Source organism: Callorhinchus milii, unplaced genomic scaffold (assembly GCF_018977255.1).
Source record: "Callorhinchus milii isolate IMCB2004 unplaced genomic scaffold, IMCB_Cmil_1.0 Scaffold3, whole genome shotgun sequence".
Taxonomy (NCBI): domain Eukaryota; kingdom Metazoa; phylum Chordata; class Chondrichthyes; order Chimaeriformes; family Callorhinchidae; genus Callorhinchus; species Callorhinchus milii.
In genome coordinates this window covers 15,004,763-15,026,060 of record NW_024704744.1, presented here as the reverse complement: position 1 = coordinate 15,026,060, position 21,298 = coordinate 15,004,763, and the positions used below count along the sequence as shown (strand labels likewise).

Genomic DNA, 21,298 nt, shown 5'->3' with positions numbered 1-21,298 from the left:
TTTCAGGCAGTGCAATCCAGACTGTAATAATTTGCTGCATTAAAAAAAAGTCTCATCTCCCCTCTGGTTCTTTTGCCAATTATCTTATCTGGTGGATTGTCTGAAGTGCTTTGAGAAGTTCTCCTTATGTGAAAGACATTCATAATTTCAGACTGTTATATTAACATAAAAACTAACATTACATGTTTTTTTGCTTTGTCTGGGTAATAGAAAAAAAACGTGAAACTGGCAGCCCACACTCCTCTTCATTAGCAACTTCATACGCTATTAACAGAACATGGGGGAAATATTCATTATGCAAATAGAGATCATGTATTACATCAGTTATGCTAATGTGAATTTCATATGTAAATTCTTACCAGAATAAATGTCCATGAAACCTGAAGGCTATACTCATTATGCTAAAACTAGAAGAGTTTATTGTGTGTTGATTAGACAATTAAAATAATTACCAAACAGACTCCCTTTTTGCCCTGAAATGCTATGTAGCCAAGTTGCAGACTTAACGAATTTCAACAACCAACCTCAAGATTGTACATCTGTGTATCATTAGGATACAAAGAATGATCAGAGAAATGAATGAGTATTGGCGATCATAAAATTCTTATCTGATCAAAACTGCACCCAAATATTATGTCAGGAAGCAGCATTTTTCTCCTCAACATTACTGGTCAGTGTGTCACCTTCATTTTTATAAATATTCATCTACCTTTATTGAAATGTTTGACTTAACGCCTTTTTTAAACAATCAGTCAAAATTAATTTATAACTTTAATGTTATTTGAAACAACTATTTCTATCCTTATGTCCCAGAATTGACTGTATTAATGAACTACATCTTGAATATGGTCAGGACTTCAATAAAACTAACTCCAGAGCTGCACTTTAAGAACAAAGCCGAAAGTTTTCTTGAACATCACTATGAGCACTTTATTATTGCATTACGCCACAAGCAATTTTCTGTTGATAGGACGATACAAGAGGCTTCCACAGTGAGCACTCTAACCAAAACAGTTATCACTAGTAATAGCACAATCCATTTTCTTTGTGTATATAAATCCATATTATTTATTAAATATAATTTGGTCACTCAATCTACGACTGTTTGTGGGAGACTACTATGCACAATTGGCTATCGTTAATATTGTCAATTCACTTTACAGTATGTTCTATGAAGCACTTTGAGAAGTCCCTACCAATCTGCCCGCTCCCTCCGTTCATCGGGCTCCGATCTGCTCCATGTCTCCCGCCCGACCCGCCCTACCATCGGTGGCTGGACTTTCAGCCTCTCAGGCCCCACACTCTGGAACTCTATCCCACGGTCCCTTCGCCTCGCTTCCTCCCTTGCCTCCTTCAAGGCCGGTCTCAAGACCCTTCGACTGTGCCTTTGGTCTCCCTCCCACCTCTCTGCCTTCCCTCACCCTTACACCCCGCCTCCCCCATGCTCGGACCCCAACACCTGACCGTTCAGCTCTTTGGGATGTCCTCCTGACATGAAAGGCGTGCTATAAATGTAATTTTGTTGTTGTGTTGTTGTTGTCTCAATGACGTGATAAGACGCTATGTCAAATGCACGCATTATTATTACATAAATCTGACAATTTTGTTGCTTACAAAACACTATAGAGGTTGATCAAGTATCAATACTTACAATCTTTTATGGGCATAACTGTCACTGAATTTATATTATATATTGTTCCTTTAGTGGGATGCCAAACCTGTGAGAAAATTAAAAGTAACAAAAGCGACATAAAAAAACAGATACAAGTTCATGATTTTATTAGACATTTCGGAAATCAGCAGTACTGTTTCAGCCCACAAAACAACATTGAATTTTAAATGTGTGGAATTACAATTGCGTCTTTTAAGAGGAACAAGCCAAGACTTATACTAAATTCAGACTGTTTATAAGGAAATTCTGCTAATAAATAAGGCTGATGAATGATTGCAAAATAACTGACTAAATATTTGAGGATTGACAGACAGCGTGGTAAATTGTGATGCTCATTCACGAACTGGATATACAGTAAAACTGCAAAAACATTGCCAATTTGCAAAAAGTAACATTATAATCGGCATCGACTGAGGAAGATGCAAACAATTTTCTCCTTCCCTTCAACTCTTTTCAATAGCAACACCACCTGGTAATTAATTGACCCCAAAAGATTCCCAATACCTTTGCAATTCCCACTGAATAGTCTACTTCTCCAGGTGCAACTCACCAAACCAGGCTGGCCTATCCCCAGGCTTAAGGAGTACAGCTGATCTGCCTGGCTCATATACTGAACTGCCAAAAACACTACACAGGACTGTTTTAATACCACTCTTCCACAGTTGCATTACTTTCTGATATTGTTCTGGTAAAGTATGTGAAGTAAGGATAAGGACTCTTATCATATCAGATGAGGTAGAAGGCATCAGCACACCCTCGGTCTGGGATATGTCCTGATCCTCAAGCCGTGTTGTTGGTAATACCTTCACAATTCATGGAAGTTACAGGTTTAACAAATTATAATTACAAATTTACATACAAGATTAGGAATTTGAATCTGGTACAGCTTGCTTAAGCTCATCTGGTGCTGATGTGGAGCTGTATGTAAAAGGCTTAGAAGCAGAGGAATACACTGTAGGACTGATTATCCAATAGATACCATCAGATACTGCTCTAGTGGAGACTACTTTTGGAGACTAGGGGGAAAGATTCTCCAGCATTTCAGCAATTTTGCCCAAATTGTGCCCATTTGAATCACCTTCAGTGGCCCAGATGCTAACCTCTTTAATAGAATCAAAAGAGCAATGTGGTCTTGTTCATTGGAATAAATTAGCTTCTTCCAGTCTTACCTTTTGGAGCCTTATTCAAAAGCCCACATTTGACTGACTGAAAAGCAAGACACACAGGGCAACGTATGGTCAAGGGCATTTCATATTCAATGCAGGACCATATCAGCTTTGGAGTATAGCATATCCAAAGCTTTCTTTTCTTTATAAAAAAAACTCTTTCCTTGGTCTCAATGTGGTAACTGTCATTGGGAGGGCAACCTACTCTCAAAATTACATCAATGCCATTTCGATGCGGTTACTGGAGTTACTGGGTGATGCAAGATTAACCCAGAGATAATTAAACTTAAGCTATTACTGGAATGGTTAGTTATAGCATTCTTCAGCAACTCTGCAATTTTTTAAAAAATATAAATACAGTGTGTTCAAGGAAGGATGAAGTCCACATTTTTTATTCTGTACAGGAATCAGTGTTTCGCAGAATGCTTTTAAGGCAAGCTATGCACATGAAAGATTTACTTGCATTTCATTAATGCATTCAGCTTCTTTAAAACTCTGGATTAAAAAAAAATCAAGAGTATATACACAAGATTACTCAAGCAAAAATATACTACATCTCAAAAGTGGCAAAGCTATGTAAAATGGCAACAGATTTCCTCTTGTGACAAAGCAAATCCAACCAATATATATCCCTGACTGACGTTAGTTGCTCTGACACAATGCAGGAAAGAGACCACATGATTCTACATTCAGTCTATTAAAAGGGTCAGGCATCTGTACTGATCTCTGTTGGATAAGCAACCTACTTTTATATGTAAAATGAAGAATGAGCAGTTGTTCTACTATGCCTAACACATTCACTTTAATTAATAGATCACACTTAATAAGTGTACACTTTTCACAGTGGCATGATGACAATTTTCTGGAGTTCCAAATTTCTAAATATCCTAAATTTGCTGACCCGAGATTTTATAGCGAATGCAAAAAAATGCTTACAATATTTCACTTATACAAATCGAGCTGCTGCAATCTTAAAATTCATGTTATTCATCTTATTAAAATATTTACAAAACCTAATTTTAACAAGTACGTTATCATGACAATTCACATTTTTTTCGAAGTGAAAACTACTGTAAGACTTTTCTAACTAAAACTCTTGATAACAATAATTCTTGTTGGTAATATTTCCTGACTATTGTGCAAACCCACATTGAATAATTCTTGGTAATGTACAATAATTGATCAGAAAATGTTCATACAGGTTTGCCAAAGGCACGTGGATTGTGTGCCTTCATAAGGCCACCTTTGCTCCTTTCTTGGTACCACGGGTTTATTTGGACCAGTGGTCAATCATAAAAACCCACAAGATGTGCCAAGAGAGATCTGGTCTTCAATTTGTCCCACTGCTTCAGAGTAATAGGTTTATCATCATTTTGTAGGTGGTTCTGCAATGATTTAAACAAAAAGCACTGTCAATGATTTAAACGTAAAAAGCACGAGAATGTAATTTCTAATAATTATCCTTGCATTTGATATAGCGCCTTATCATGTTGTCAAAAAGTCTCAAATGCTTCACAGAATACACTGTAAACTGGATTGTGTAAACGAAACGCGGCAGCCAACTGCACATAGCAGTGTCCCACAAACAATCGTGGATTGAGTGATCAAATTATTTTTATTGTTTATTTTTGAAGGGATTACCACCCCCGGAAAAGCGATCCACCAATCGACTAACACTGGGTTCTGATGTACTGCTAGGTAAACAGAGGCGTGCGGAGTAAGGAAACTTGCCTAAGGTTTCGCCCCACCTGGGAATCGAACCCAGGTCCTCATGCTTTAACATAATTTCTAAATTCAAAACATGCAGCCATTTTAATTCTTATTTGCTGCTTTAAGATTCATCTTCATTCCTCCATTTGTAAATATTACTCTAGTTTCAATATTAACATTGCTTATAAGACAAGAGAGAAAGCGAATGACTGGCTCCTTCAGAAAGTGAATAAAGGACCAATTTTGTAGTCAAAAATAAAAAAAATTGAGAGTTCACTTCTAAATTATAACAAACACAAATCAAAATCAGACAAATCTTGTTGTAGAGCAAATATATCAAATCCATTCAAAGATCTTAGATTTGCATTTGTGAACAAAATACCACAATGATCCAAAATAGATTGAAAATAATCAGATGGAATAAATTGAGGATACATGAAAAAAAAATCCACGTTCCTAATTCCAGCATTCAAAATGGCCAGGCAGCTACCCCTCTTAAGCTTTCAATTTTTAAAACATTTATTGTGTAAAATTGTTTTTATAATTTACTCCACATTGGCCAATGTCTCTGCTTCCTGCTCTGGCCTCCTTATATTGAGATGTGGTTCCACAAGCTCTGGTTTCCCTCCGGTATCCAACCCAAGTGGTCATTGTATGCGAGGCTCGACAGTGAGTGTCAGCAGACAGTGAATGTCCTTTCTCAGACCTGGGCCAAATGGCTTCCTTCTGTGCTGTAAATTTCTACGAAGCTAGAGAACATCACAATCGAACCAGATCTCTCCCCACATGCCTGCTGCATGGCGAAGAAAGTCAGAACCAGGAAACTCAGCTGATTTTACTCTCCCTAAACCATGGAAAAGCTGGGGCCAATTTAGCCTCCTGCTTAGACCAGCATCAGCAAGGTCCTGGTCTGTGAGCTGCAGCTCTCTCTATTACAGCATCTGGGTTCTAAATGTTCTAAAATATTAGATAATATTTTTCTCTAGTTATTTCTCTCCACCCAATATTGTCACCTCCATTTGGTGAATATGGCTCCATAGATATTGGGCATCACCAGGACCATATCCAGATAATAATAATCCTTACATTGATAAAGCGCCTTATTACGTCTTCGAGACGTCTCAAAGCGCTTCACAGCATATCCTATAAAGTGTAGAGAATATATTTTGTGGGAGAAATGCGGCAGCCAATTGCAGTGTCACACAAACAGTCGTGGATTGAGTGACCAAATTATTATTATTATTTCTTTTTGAAGATTATTACCCCCGGAAAAGCGAACCGCCAATCGACTAACAATCAGCTTTCTACTTACAGCTAGGTAAACAGTAGTGTGTGAAATAAAGAAACTAGCAGTTTCACCCTGACCTGCCCGGGAATCAAATCCAGGTCTCTCATTTGCGAGGCATGAGCTCTCTAACCAGAGCTACAGGACTCCATTTCTAACTGAAAGAGCAAGCAGCAACCTTGAGTTAATATTTTTCCGTATCAACAACCCACCAATGAAACCAGGAGATGAACCTGCAAGACCCCAAATGTGTATGGGGCCCGTTACTCAGTGAGCCTTTAAGGCAGTAGCTCTGGTTTTCTACAGATTAAGGAAAGCTTAGCAGGTTTTATTCGAACAGGCAACATGTGAGCAGAGGTTTGGGACTCATCCTTGGATCCAAATAGCTAACTTAGCACAGATGCACAATTAAACCTGCAAACTTCTTGCCTGCACATTTTACTGCTCACTCGATAATGTTTTTACCCACTAGACTATGGAGAAGCTTCGAGAAAGCTTTTAACACCACCATATATAAGGTCATTTTTAAAATCAGGTTTATTATTGGTGGATATGATGTTTCTCAAAAGGAGGCCAGTTGCTTGATGGGGGATCATTATATTAATGCAAAACAATCACCTAAGTGTATCTACAGGATTAAAATGAAATGGCTCACCGAGAATGTTTGATGTCTACATAATACACAACTGTGGCAGACACAAAGCCACACTTCAGTATGAAGTTTCATTATTAAAAAAAAACTGACCATTTTAAGGAGGAATAATACCTTTGCCCAGTGAAACCGCAGTTGTGCCCTCCGCTGGCGAGGCACCCTGGCCCTCCGCTGGCGAGGCACCCTGGCCCTCCGCTGGCGAGGCACCCTGGCCCTCCGCTGGCGAGGCACCCTGGCCCTCCGCTGGCGAGGCACCCTGGCCCTCCGCTGGCGAGGCACCCTGGCCCTCCGCTGGCGAGGCACCCTGGCCCTCCGCTGGCGAGGCACCCTGGCCCTCCGCTGGCGAGGCACCCTGGCCCTCCGCTGGCGAGGCACCCTGGCCCTCCGCAGGCGAGGGGGCTTTGCCCTCCGCAGGCAAGGGGGCTTTGCCCTCCGCAGGCGAGGGGGCTTTGACCTCCGCAGGCGAGGGGGCTTTGACCTCCGCAGGCGAGGGGGCTTTGACCTCCGCAGGCGAGGGGGCTTTGACCTCCGCAGGCGAGGGGGCTTTGACCTCCGCAGGCGAGGGGGCTTTGACCTCCGCAGGCGAGGGGGCTTTGACCTCCGCAGGCGAGGGGGCTTTGCCCTCCGCAGGCGAGGGAGCTTTGCCCTCCGCAGGCGAGGGAGCTTTGCCCTCCGCAGGCGAGGGATCCGTGCCCCCTCAGGCGAGGGATCCGTGCCCCCCTCAGGCGAGGGATCCGTGCCCCCCTCAGGCGAGGGATCCGTGCCCCCCTCAGGCGAGGGATCCGTGCCCTCCTCAGGCGAGGGTTCTTTGCGCTCCTCAGGCGAGGGATCTATGCCCTCCTCAGGCGAGGGATCTATGCTCTCCTCGGGCGAGGGTTCTTTGCCCTCCTCGGGCGAGGGATCTTTGTCCTCCCCAAGTGAGGCGTCATTGCCATCTGGAGCCAAAACGTTGTTGCCCTCACCAAACGTGGTATGTTTACCCTCCTCAAATGACGTGTCTTTGCCCAGAGCCTCCGAGGCACATTCATCGAATCCAGACGAGACTCCTTTGCCTTCCCCAGGTGAGACGTCCCCTTTATTCTCAATAATGATACAATCCGTTTCATCTTGAACCAAACCAGTTCCCTCCTGGCTGTTGCATTCACAAACAAAGACATCAATTGGTCCTTTGGTACTTTTTAAATGAACCTGGATAATTTCCTGCACAATAAACAAGCAGAGTTTTAGTATTCTGACAGGAACAACACCTCAAATACTAGAGACAAAAATATGGGAGCCTGTACTACAGTTTTAGAAAGCTAACTTTTTAATTTGAAATGCATTATCCATACAAATGCGCCTTGGGACATCCTACCGCCATGAAAGGCACAATACAAATGTAATCTTGTAAATTACAGTAATTAATTTATGAAAATCAATTGTACTGGATCTTACAATGAGATAAATTGAATATTTATTATTATTAATTATTCTCTTATTCATAGAAGTTGGAATTTAGGTTAGCATTCAAACAATATAATCTACGTTTGTGCTAGTCCTTTTATTTTAGTTATCTAGGTAAACACAGAGTGAAACTCTCTATAGCACCTTATTTCATTCCCTTATCTACCAGGTCAGTTTTTTTTCAAGGTCTATTGCTGTATTTAATAGGTATGACTCACCTCTTTGGGAATAGGTATTTCTAATTTGGTCTCTTGGGGAGCTTTGATTGCGATTACAATCTGATCTTGAAAGGCTTTAATACTGTGAATGTCCTGATATGTTACGTATGCTAGTGTGTTCCTTCGTTAAGATAAACTCATTTTAAAATATTTGGAAATGAAAAACAGATTAGTGTCACAGTTTTCTTTTTATTACAAAAGTGTTTTTTCCCCCAAAAAAATGTATCACAAGAAGTTTGTTTGAAAAGCTTCCACAAGACAAGTGAAATTCACATTTGTAACCACAAACCAACAATTGGCTCTAGGTTATTTTCTCTCTTTACCCCTCAGCCAAAGCACAGTGAAATACAAATTTTGGTGAGGATGTTAAATATACTGATGTTTTCTTGTCTAAGAAAGCAACAAAAAAACATAATAATCCATACAATTGATATAGTCCCTTATCATGTCTTCGAGACATCTCAAAATACTTACTAGAATACACTGTGAATACACTGTATATTTTGTGAGCAAAACACAGTAGTCAATTGCACACAGCAGTGTGCCACAAATAGTCATGGATTGAATGACCAATTTTTTAATATTTTGGCGAGATTATTAGCCCCGAAAAGCGATCCACCAATCGACTAACAACTGGGTTCCGACATACTGCTAGGTAAACAGAAGCATGTGGAGTAAGGAAGCTTGCCTAAAGTTTCGCCCTGCTGGGAATCAAACCCAGGTCTTCTGACTTGTGGGGTGAGTGCTCTAACCACTAAGCTACAGGACCCCACATACACATTACATGTTTGCAATAGATGCCTTCCCATTAAAGAAATTATTGTTACGTTAAAAGACTTGTAAAATAAGAACTGAGAAAGTGAATGTCTCCGATTGAGATTTTCAAAATTATGACGGGAGAAAGAGGTTTTCCACTAATTGGTGAATCAGTAACAAGAAAGCAGAAATTAAAGATCACTAAAGATCACCAAAGCAAAAATGTTAAAAAATACTGATTTATACGTAGGGGTATCAGAATATGGAAATGCCTTACCACTCAGCAATGGCTGATAAAGCAGTTTATAACAGAAATTGGATAAAAATGTTGAGACGTCTCAACATCGCGATAAGGAGCTATATCAAATGCAAGGATTATTATTACAGCAAAGGAAGGTTATGAGGAATGAGAAGGGATAGCGAGAGAGAGACACACGAGTGTGTCCATACGCAGTTATCCCATTGTGGAGAGACCAAGGCCTCAATTTTACCTGTATCCAGGGCCAGAAGCACAAGGTAAGCAAGACTCTCCAACTTATCACAAGATGTTGAGTCCTGTAGCTCAGTGGTTAGAGCACTTGCCTCCCAAGCGAGACACCTGGGTTCGATTCCCGGTAGAGCGAAACCTTGGGCAAGTTTCCTTATTCCACATTCCTGATAATAATCCCTCACAAAAAATTTTAAAATAAATTGGTCACGTCAGTCCACGACTGTTTGTGGGACACTGCTCTGTGTAATTGGCTGCCGCATTTCGTCCACAAATATACAGTCAATTCACTTTACAATATATTCTGTGATGCACTTTGAGACATCTAGAAGACATGAAAAGCGTTATATCAAATGCAAGGATTATTTATTATTAAGATTCAAGGAGTCATAGGAAAACAATTGCCAAAGTTCAATTACTCAAAGAGAGATCTATAAGTATTATGAAATCCAGCAAATCAATTATTGCTGGGCCAAAAGACTGCATGCTTTTATTGGGACATTTCTTGAATTTGCTGGCACTTGCCAATCTTGTTTGATCTCCATCTGGTCACTGATACTCCCAAGAAAGAGTGCTCAAAAATGAGATAATATCCCCCTTGGGCAATATTCTCCTTTTAAGATTCTGTCAATAAATGTGAAAGGAAGGAGTCGGACCTCTAAACCAAAGGCAGAGTCGGCAAGTTTCACATCTATTATGAAAACAATTGAATTTTAATGTCAGTTACCAGAGGTCAAATGCATTGATGTAATCAACCAAACCAAAATTGGACAAACAAGAAAAACTGAAAAAAAAATTCTTTAAAGGATTCTTTCAAGAAATACTACTGAATCCAATTATATCAACTGCTGCAAGCTTTAACATATGACATTTAAGAAAAACACACCAGGAGTAATAACTCAGAACGTTCAATTAACAGTATACAAACAGTATCTTTCTTATAGAGAAAAAGGATATCTTGAGTTTTCTTCATCTTCCGTCATTTTGTACAACTGATTAGCACAATCTTTGATTAATTCATCAAGGGATTCCTCTATAGACGTTAGCTCTTCTGTCTCCTTTGCGAGTTTCCGAGACTGAGCATCGTATCCAAGCTTTTCTTGGGGACTTTTGCCTCTAATAATTTAAGCACGAGAAGCATTATTTACATATTGTTCACAGCCCAGAGTTTACATTAAAGAAAGTAAAACAGCTTAGCTTTCTTCTCTCCCTCCCCCATTGAACGATTGTTACCAAACACAGAGAAACAAAACCCTCCCCTGTAGTACAGTACTGGATAATTTAACCACTGTTTCAGCTTCCAATTGTTTTTACGACACTGGATCACCAATACAAGCTAAATGAAATTTTCAACTTTACAATCTCTGCCCAACTCTATTTAGTGATAGAATTAAGAATGACCAATTTTATTCCAGTAGATCATGTAGCCTATCCATCACGTTTCCTCAGTGGTTAGAGCACTCACCCTGCAATCGAGAGGACCTGGGTTTGATTCCCAGCAGGGCAAAACTTTAGGCAACTTTCCTTACTCCACGTTTCCCACAAGATTCCTTTGATGTAACAATTTCTAAGTCAAGTAACCCCAAAACCTTACTTTGTTCTACATGCTCATTGCTCTTTTACTAAGCAAAATCTTGTTCTTCTTATTAAATATATCTGTGTAAATGGCAGAAGCAGAAATATGTATCCAAATCTTTTAAACCTTTTTTATATTATACCTCTATCAAATTTCTCAGTCAATCTTCTTTGCTCAAGAAATACCTTTTATTTGCAGCTCTGACCTCTAAAGCAGAAACCTGAATTCTGATTTGTAAACATTTTGTGCTTTAGAACCGTGATCAGAGGCAGATTGGCTGAGATTCATTTCTTCCCAATGTTTACAGCAATTGTTAAGATACCAGTCCACACTCACTCTCATATGGAGGGGGGGAGGTGGGAGGAAGAAGGAGATGTGAGCAGGGAAGACCAACTGACCCTCCTGACACAGCGACTTCTGGAACCCATTAAGAGGGTTGGAAAAGCACATCTTTCTTATGGAGATTTCCATGTCCTCCCCATTGGGAGGACCAATACATTATTAGCTGGGCTGCGAAGTTTCAGGGGTCTAAAAGGCATTCACGCTGAGTCTGTGCAGGGGAATTGGTTGAACTACTGGCTGAAGTTTGGCCTTCTCAACATATGGTATAATCTTGAAAGGTTCTAGCATTTGATTTTACAATACCTTGCCATTAACCTCTTTTCTTGATCCCTTAAAACTTCTATCAAACAGTACTTGTTTGACTATGAACTGAAGCAGGGATGCAGTCAATGTGTAAAACGCTACAGTTCACATCTCAAACACAGACCATAGGGCTCTTAAAGAACATGTTAGGATGTTAATGTACTTCATTTAACAATGATAAATTGAAGAGATGCATTCCACGTTCAATATTCAAATGCCTGTGAGTAAAAACTGGAAGAAGTTTTCTTAAAAAGAAAATGTCACGTACACCCATTCAATTAGATTTTTGGATTTCTTTCTGACGAGATGAATTCCATCCAGTACGTTGGTGATATCATAAACCCTTCTTTTCCGTACCCCAAGAACCCACGCCACATGGTTCATATCAAGAACACCATCAGGAGCCTCTTTAATGAGCTCCATGAATTGTTGAGTTAGACGCACAAGTGATACATCAAAGCGTGGCTTCTTAGCTGTTAAAACAAATACAAACAGATTAATCTTCAGTTTTCAAAACAAAGCTATGAGAAACATCATTTCATTCTATTTCAATCACATCGCAATTCAATTAAGCCAGAAATAAAACAAAGTTGTAAAACTTAGCCCGAATTATATCAATTAGAAATTCTAGCTTGTTGCTATGAGGTCTAATTTGCATCATTCTCAAAACAGTTATTGCATTTTTTTAAGTCAGCACCAAAAAAATTGAAAATTGCATTTAGTCACTTTTCAAATATCACGAATTACAAATTGAAGTGGAAACTAGGTCAGGTGACAATTATGAACATCGCAATTCAAGATTATAGTGTGAAGCAATTTATTTTCCCTCTTGATTCCACTGTCGCATCAGTGTTAGTTGTTTGGCAACTACAACAAATTGCATTTATATAGTGCTTTTCACATCGGTAGGACGTCCCAAGGTGCTGGACAGTAAAGGGTTTAATGACAGATACTTGGGTGAATAATAATGAGTTTTTACGTTGTAGGCAGACAGGGTTGAGGCGATTACCCAAGCAATGTAGAGGTTTTTAAGTGGTTCTGTTAATTAACAAAGAACAAGAACTTGCATTTATATTGCGCCCGTCACGCAAGGTAGCATCCCAGAATGCTTGACAGTGGCGGAGTCCCAGGGGAAGAGGGAGGGCAGAGGTGACCATAAGTACTATCAAAAAAGGTCTTTAGACTGGATTTGAAAGTGAAGAGGGGGCAAGGCTAAGGGATTGAGGGAGAGAGTTCCAGAATTTCGGGATGTAGGCACGGCCACAAACGGTGGAGTGAAGCCTTTCTTTTATAATACAAATCAAAAATCTGACCTCAAATAATGGTAGAATTGATTGAATTGCAAAATCACTATCTTTGCTATCTTGTGGATTTAGACTGCACTCCAACAAAGTATTGGAAGTTACATATTCTAAGATAATAGTTCTGCATTTCTGATTCTGTGTCTTAAATAAGAACGTGCTAAAGTCCTAAATGATAATATACAAAGAGATCATTAGTCCGACTTCATGCCACGGGCTTGTCTACATTGCTGTGATATTCATCTGTAATTGGATGACAGAGTAGGGAGGACATAAATCAAGTATTTCATTCACAGCAACAGACCTCTTTGCTTCAATAAACTGATCCACCAAATTTAGCTTGGATGAGAGCTGATAATGGACATCAAGGTGTTAGCCTAGCTCAGTTTGCCTTGCCTTTGAGTGTGGTCATGTATTCAAGCCCCAAGTCAGAACTTTGAACTCAGGTTAGGTTGACACCTCTGCGTTATCAGAGGTGCCGTCTTTCGGACAGGAATTCAAGCCAAAGCCACATCTGCTTTTTCAGGTGGACACTGAAGTCACGGCATCATTCAAAATGATATGAGAGTTTCTCTCAGTGCCTTTCACATATGATTATGCCTCAAAGCACTTTTGACGAACAAGTCCCCTGGTTAAAAAACATTATCCCCTTGTTTGGGAGATTCTGCTCTGTGTACAAAAAGTACTTTGAGAGATTTTAATATTAATATTGACGTGACAAGGTGTTAATATTTATGAGCTTTGCATTTTATATAAGAGATTGGGGAATACCAATGGATATATTGTATTCTTCCAAAAAAATAGAGGGATTGGGGGATATAGGGATAGGGCAGGTAATTAGAGTTAGGTCTGAAGATCAGCCATGATCTTATCGAATGGCGGGGCAGGCTCGAGAGGCCTCAGTGTCTTGTTCCGATTCTCAGCTGTCCTTTAACCCCACATCTATCCTTGACCCACTCAGCTTTCCCCACCTCCACAGCACTACCCACCTCCGCAACTACCTCTCCCTTTAGGCCACAAGAGAGACCCTTATCCATGTTTTTATCACATCCAGGCTCGACTATGACAACTATCTGCTCACTGGACTAACCAATTCATCCCTCCACAAGCTGCAGACCATTCAGAACTCTGCAGCTTGTGTCCTCTCCCGCACTAGGCATTACAAGTCTATCAGCCCATTCTGGCTCAGTTTCAATGGCTCCACATCCCCTGGAGGATTGAGTTCAAGATCCTTGTCCTAACTTTTAAAGCATTCCACGGTCTTGTCCCACCCTACCTCTATTCCCAGCAATTTTTGAAAAGTGCCCTGGGATTGTTTACATTCATCTGAACAGGTAGATGTGACTTGGTTTAACACCTTGTCCAAACAATCAGCTCAGCTTCTCCAACAATGTAGTTCATTGGAGCGTAAGCCAAGTATTTCTTCTCGACCGCGCCTTTGGTCACCTTCCTACCCCTCCCCCTGGCTCGGCCCCGGGATCTGTTACTGTGAAGCGCTCTGAGACACCGTCCGGCGTGGAGGGCGCTATATAAATCCAAGCTGTTGTTGTAGTGGCTGTGTATTTTGAAGGCAAAAGCAGCAGACAAATCTGCACACAGCATTGTCCACAACCACCATGAAATGAATGCCCAATTTTATTTGGGGGATCATTGGCCAAGACAATAGGGAAAAAAACTCTTTTTGAATAGTGCCATGAAATCTTAACGTTCAACTCAATAGAAAATGGACCATCAGTTTAATGTCTCATCCGAAGGATGGCACCTCCAAAAATGCAACTCACTTGAACACTGCATTGGTGTTAGATTAGACTTGAGGGAGTTCAGAGTACCAATGTGGGGTCAGCCCGCAACTTTCAGACTAAGAGGTGAGAGTGCTACCAATTGAGCTAAGCTGTCACCCAGGAACGAAAAATAAGAAAATCTATTTGAAGCAAACTACCCACACACTCATCTGCCATTCAGAAATAAAATATATAGTATTTCATAACTTTAAACCATAATAACGTGTAAACTGATACCATGTGAATAAATCCAGGAAGTGCACTCAACACAATACTAACTTAAAAAGTGAATACTACACAAACCCATGTACAGAATTTCAATTCCTCCGTCCCCTTTCTTGCACCTCATTAATCAAGCATTTTATTGGCCAGGACTGTACTTCATGGAAGAGTAAACACTGAGTAGTGAACGTAAACACTTACAACGTGCATTGGAGAATGCATTTGAACTTCCTTCAAACACGGAACATGTTAGAAATGCACAAGTACAAACCCAGGCCCACGTTAGCCGTCAAAACCTTTATCAGAACCAGGTCGTTCCCTTTCAGATTGTATTTGCAACGTTTCCCGTTTTATCCCTGATTCCCTGCGGTGCTTCTGCTTTGGGCTAAACCTGGGCATTTGTTTTCTTAAATTGCATTTTTTTAAAAAACCTCCAGTCATTCCTCCCGCCCCCCCCGCCCTTCCCCCTCCCTCCCCCCGCTCCTCCCCCCCTTCCCCCTCCCCCTTGTTTTCGGGACGGTCTATTGGGAATGGACCAAACTGCCATAACTGCAGACATGTAAACACACGGACAGCCACGTGACCACAGCACCTGCACAGTAAACACACAGTAAACACACGGCACTTACACGAGGGCCGCGCCAGGCCATAGAACTCGTCCAACTTCTCAGCTTCCATCCTCGGGGCCGGATCCTCACCCCGGGGCCGGGACCTGAGCCACATGCGCTGGGAGTAACGCCAGGACCGCGGCCCCCGGTCCCGGGCTGGGCCACAACGAACACAGCGGCGCTGGGACCCACCCGAGCGGCCGCCTGGCTTCACCGTACTAGAGCCTGGTTTACAGCCTGTGTGTAGTGACTGTGCAGCCGAGCGAACACCGGCCACGGTCCCCGGCACTGCTCCGCCCCTCTCCTTCCACCTTCACGGGTTCACGGGAACATGGAGCCGCGCGTGCGCAGAGAGCGCCGCCTGCGGCCGCGCGTGCGCAGAGAGCGCCGCCTGCCGCCTCACGCCGCGCGTGCGCGGAGAGCGCCGCCAGCCGCCTCACGCCACGCGTGCGCAGCAGCCTCACGCCGCGCGTGCGCCTTGGCCTATGTCCCGGTCGCCAAGGCACCATTTTCTCACGCGTGGGCGCCATGTTGTTTGTCCCTCTTCGCGCACGGCTCGGGGTCGCGTCTGGGGGCGCCCGAAGGTGATTTTTAAAAATATATATTTATTTATTAAAAGACCGGTCAGGTTTGTCAAAGGTCCACCTGTTTCAGCGTTCCTGGGGCAGCTAGCGGCCCGCGGGCCACATCCGGCCCGACATCATTGCCAACTTCCCACTCCCTGGTGAACGTCCTCCCAGAGCCGCGCCAGGAGCCGGCGGTTGGGAGGAGAGTGGAGCCAGTGGTTGGGAGGCAGCGCGGTGAGAGTAAATAATATCGGCCGTTACAGCAGTGCCAGGAAGGCCAAACGCGCCCTTAGCAACGGCTGTGCAGATAGTGAACCGCGTGGCTGTTTGGGAGAGAGGAGGAAGGAGAGAGATTTGGGGCGAAGAAGGGGGGGGAAGAGAGAGGAGGGGGAAAGAAAGGAGGGAGATAAGAGTGTGGAGGGAGAGGAGTGGGGAGAATGTGGGGTGAGGAGAGGGAGTGAGGGGAAAGAGAAGAGGGGGCGAGAGGAAGGGGGGAGAGAGAAGGGTTGGAGGGGTTGACTCTTCTCCCCCTCACTCTCTCGCGCACACACTCTCGCGCAATTGCTCTCTTCCCTCTCACATTCCATCTCTCCCTCTACACTCTCCTCAATCTCTCACACTCTCTCCCTCTCTCAATTACTCTCTCTCACCTCCTCTCTCCATTATTGTCTCTCCCCATCTCCCTCACATTCACTCCCTCCTCTTCACACTGACTTGCTCCCCCATCATACACTCTCCCCTCGCCCACTCCCAATCTACTCTCACTGTCCCCACTTTCTCTTTCCCCCACCTCTCTCTCTCCTGCCTCTCTCTCCCCCAATCTCCCCGCCCCTCTCTCCCCCGCCTCACTCTCTCCACCACTCTCATTCTCCCTATCTTCCCTCCTGCCCCCTCCCGCTCTCCCCATTTTACCCCCGCGCGCTCTCTCCCTCCCCCTCTTCGCCTCCCTCTCCCAATCAGCCATACGGTTCACTATCTGCACAGCCATTGCTAAGGACGTGGTTGGTAAGAGACAGGTTTGCCTCCCTAATACACTGCACTATTGGCAGGTATTATTTACACTTGCCATTGCTGCTTTCCAACCATTGGCTTCAATCCTCCCAATCACTGGTTTCACTCCTCCCAACTGCCAGCTCCTGCTGCTGCCCTAGGAGGATGTTCACGGTGGGGGAGGGAGGGAGTGGAATTTGTTGGAAATAGTCGTGGGCCGTATAAAATCACCTGCTGGAGTTAGGCAGTGGTGATCAAGCGGAATTCCCTGCACAACTCCACAGTCCAGTGGCCGGTTGAAACTAATTGTCAAGAGTCACTGTTAAAGAATGGGAATTTTTGTGTGTCAGCCTTGCTCAACTGGTGTTGCTCTTGCCTCTGAGTCAGATGGTTGTGGGTTCAAGTCCCACCTCAGGACTTGAAACTCACTTCACCTGAGCTGGCACTGCAGTGCAGTCTACGCTCTGGTAGAACTGCATTGTCAGAGGGGCCATCCTTTGGATGAGATGTTAAACTGCATCACAGCTGCCTCTTCAAGTGGATATTAAAGATGGCACTATTCGAAAAGAGAAGGAAATTTTTTCCCAGTGTCCCACAGCCAACAATCTGCCAGATAAAAGGCAAAATACTGCAGATGCTAGAAATCTGAAATATGGGAACATATCACTGGGAATGCTCAGGAGGTCAGGCAGCATCTATGGAAAGAGGAAAGTGGGTTAATGTTTCAGATTGATGACCTTTCGTCTGACTGGAAGAACCTAGATGATGGTGGTACAGGGAAAATGTTACCAGTGAAGTTCATGTCTTCTAGACCTCTCAAAGCGCTTCACAGAATATACTCTAAAGTGAATTGACTACATTTGTGTGCGAAACGCAGCAGCCAATTGAACACAACTGTGTCCCACAAACAGTTGTGGATTGAAGTGACCAATTTATTATTTTTCTTTTTGTGAGGGATTATTATCAGGCATGTGGAGTGAGGAAACTTGCCCAAGGTTTTGTCCTGCCGGGAATCAAACCCAGGTCTCTCGCTTGCGAGGCAAGTGCTCTAACCACTAAGCTACAGGACTCCATCTGTATCTTGAAGTTGATCTGTTGTGTGATGGGGAGTCAATGGAGCCTGGCCAGAACTGGTGAGACGGGGATATGGAGCTTGGTCCGGGTAAGTATGCAGACAGCAGAGTTCTGAATGAGCTGGAACAATGCTTCCTGGTGTAAGATGCAATGGTAATTCAGAGAGCGATGGGGCATACAATGATAAATCATTGAATTACTTTTCCTGTTGGCAGCTATTTCAGGTAGCTTTTTAACAGGCTTGTTACTGCCAGCCATTTGTTCCAGTTTATGCCTACTTGGAGCTCCACTGGTTATGCCAACTAAACTTTTTTTGGATGAATTTTTTNCAACAAAACAACAATATCTTTTTGGTCAATCTTTTCAAAGTTTGTTGAAACAATAATAATATATAAATTATTATTAATTGATATATATTATTTATTAAATGATCATATATGTAAGACTGCTGTGCAGTTATTATCACTTCCTAGATCTATAAAGGTTTTTGCCAATGCAATTAAACAATTGAGCAGCAGAGAGCAGCAACATCTTCACATTTGAATTATTCAGATTAGAAGAGGAATATTGTAATATAGTTTTCTTTTCTATTCAGGAGTCTTACTACTCGATTATGTCAACAAACTTAGAATTTGAACAATTTTTCAAAGATTACTTGTAGAAATTAAATATTTGCTTATTGAAAACAGAAATAATCAGTGTTTTATGAAACCAAATGCGATCCATTAATAACTGTAAAATATCAGTGTAAATTTGTCTCGTTAGGAATCATGCTTTCTTTCTAAATGACTTTTTGCAATGACTTTTTCTTCCTAATTCAACAACAATTTACACTTATATAGCACCCTCCACGTAGGGTATTGTCTCCGAGCGCTTAACAGTGGAAGAACCCGACTCCGAGCCGGGGGGAGGAAAGCATGGTCTCCTTGAAACTGAACTGGCTCAAGGTGACATGTTTGGGAACAGAATGTCGGAATCGAGCCAGCCCTCTGGTGGGCTTGGTAATCCAGTTCCTGAGCCAAGTGGGACCCCAGTGGCACTGCTGATGACAGCGCTGCTGATGGCAGTACAGTCAGACTGGCTCATTGGCACGACTTGGAAGGGTAGACCAGTCACTAGGGGCAGGGAATCCTCCCATTCAGCTCCTGTTAACTCTGCAATCCAAAGCCCTAACAGATAGGGTGTTCCTAGTTGGACAAACATCTGGAAAGCTTGCTAGAATCCTGTAGCTCAGTGGTTAGAGCACTCGCCTTGCAAATGAGACACCTGGGTTCAATTCCAGGCAGGGCGAAACCTTGGGCAAGTTTTGTTACTCCACACGCTTAATAATAATCCCTTCAAAAACCAAAACAATAACAAATTGGTTATTTTCAATCCACGACTGTTTGTGGGACACTGCTGTACGCGATTGGCTGCCGCATTTTGCCCACAAATATACAGTCAATTCATTTTACAGCATATTTTGTGAAGCGCTTTGAGACGTCTGGAAGATGTGAAAAGCGCTATATCAAATGCAAGGATTATTATTATTAGACAGTGCTATCACTGACAATCTTTGCATTGCGGTTTTAGTGGTTAAACTCCAACAGCACATTCCGGGGACTCCAAGCCTTGGCTTTTGCTGCCTGTGCCTAGTACTTTGTGGAGTATTGGGTAAGGAAGATGCGTTCCTCCAGGGAGAGTGTATGCATTCCAACAAGTTATCTCTGGAATTTCCATGTGTAGATGGATAGATGGAATTCTCAGTTTAGCTTGGACACTCTTTAGGTGGTGATGGGTTTCTGCACGTGTGAGACACCTGGGTGACCAAAAGACAAACGGATAAGTAGCAGTATCACTAGCCCGAACTGAGCCAATATAACAAACCAATGAGGAGGTGTAACAGTGCCAGAAATACAACTTGCCAGCAGTGGAAACAATCTGTGTAAATGCCAAACATCATTTCAGATTTACCTTGCATGCCAAGTACATGCAGTTACGAGTGCTTGATTCATAAAGCTAAGTTCTTGAGCCATAGACAACAAGAAGATTATTTTGTATAGGGCCTTTAACGTTGGGAGGATGTCCCAGGGTGCTGGACAGTGTACAGCATTTCAGACCCTATATATATAATTATATCTACAATGGAGTCAGACAAGAATGGAGGAGATGGGTGATATATATAAGTGAGCTGGGGTCAGGGGGGGGAGAAGGGAGGGGAAGGGGGGTGACCGTTGGCATGGTCGAAGAGGAAGGTTTTGAGCTGAGACTTGAAGGAGGCTAAGAGGTTGAGGCGGAGTGATTGAGGGATGGAATTCCAGAGGTTGGCGAGGCAGGTCTGAGGACGCGGAGCCGGCTGGAGCCGGCTGAGCGGGCGGGTTGGTCGGGGGTTAGGAGGTCACAGAGGTAGGGTGGGGCGAGGCCATGGAGAGTTTTGTGGGTGGAGGACCAGGATCTTGAACTGGACCCTCTGAAGGATAGGGAGCCAATGGAGTCGGGCGAGAGTGGGGGAGATGGGGTCACGGAGTTTGGTGCGGGAGAGGACACGGGCTGCAGAGTTCTGATTATCTGCAGCCTGTGGAGGGAGGAGTTGGGAAGGCCGACAAGCAGAGCGTTTGCCTATATATATATAGAGACAACGCCCAAAAAGCGAGGAACTCACGTGATTTGAAGGTGAACGAAACCACATCTGCTCCCTGGAGCTCCCCTCCAGCCTAACCCCCGGTGAGTGAGTGTTTTGTGGGGGGGGGGGGGTGGGGTATATGATTTCACTTTGCAGCCGAAAATATTAATATGTGAAAGGACGCGAACCCAAGACACATTTTGCTTGAAATCAGTCTGCACTAATAAAACAAATCTGCAACACATCCCTCCCCGAATCCACACACTTCTCCTATTCATTCATAATTGTGGTGCCGTACAAAGCGCTCTCTGGTTTAATAGCCCACGGCAGTGACGTCACGTGATGGACAGCGCAGGCGACCAATGGCGAGGAAGGCGCCGGCCGAGCCGGGTGGGGGGGAGCGAATGCCCGTCCACTCGCACCCATCCGTCCAATGGGAGCCGGGCGAGGGGCGGGGCCTCTCTGTGATTGGTGAGCCCCGTTGTTATGGCCGAGCACGAGCAGCGGCGGCGGTTGCTCCGTCAAACATGGCGTCGAGCGACAG

General features: G+C 43.2%; 1 protein-coding gene and 1 non-coding gene across 2 annotated transcripts; one reads left to right on the top strand and one right to left on the bottom strand.

Annotated features, from left to right (window-relative positions):
• Nucleotides 1–1,762: 1,762 nt before the first annotated feature.
• Nucleotides 1,763–15,849, bottom strand: e2f6 (E2F transcription factor 6). The gene is made up of 6 exons (XM_042333437.1): nucleotides 15,544–15,849; nucleotides 11,879–12,083; nucleotides 10,347–10,505; nucleotides 8,147–8,261; nucleotides 7,448–7,685; nucleotides 1,763–4,223 (listed from the first exon to the last, which is right to left on the bottom strand). The coding sequence occupies exons 1-6, from the start codon at nucleotides 15,635–15,637 to the stop codon at nucleotides 4,207–4,209; spliced, it is 828 nt and encodes a 275-aa protein (XP_042189371.1). The 5' UTR covers nucleotides 15,638–15,849; the 3' UTR covers nucleotides 1,763–4,206.
• On the top strand, nucleotides 9,454–9,525 carry trnag-ccc. The gene has a single exon. It is a non-coding gene; the product is annotated as a tRNA-Gly (tRNA).
• Nucleotides 15,850–21,298: the final 5,449 nt, after the last annotated feature.

Coding starts and splice junctions, on each gene's coding strand:
- e2f6 (XM_042333437.1), bottom strand. CDS start 15,637: ATGTGGCTCAGGTCCCGGCCCCGGGGTGAGGATCCGGCCCCGAGGATG. Junction 12,084..15,543: donor TGGCCTGGCGCGGCCCTCGT/GTAAGTGCCGTG, acceptor TTGTTTTAACAG/CTAAGAAGCCACGCTTTGAT. Junction 7,686..8,146: donor AAATACCTATTCCCAAAGAG/GTGAGTCATACC, acceptor TTTATTGTGCAG/GAAATTATCCAGGTTCATTT.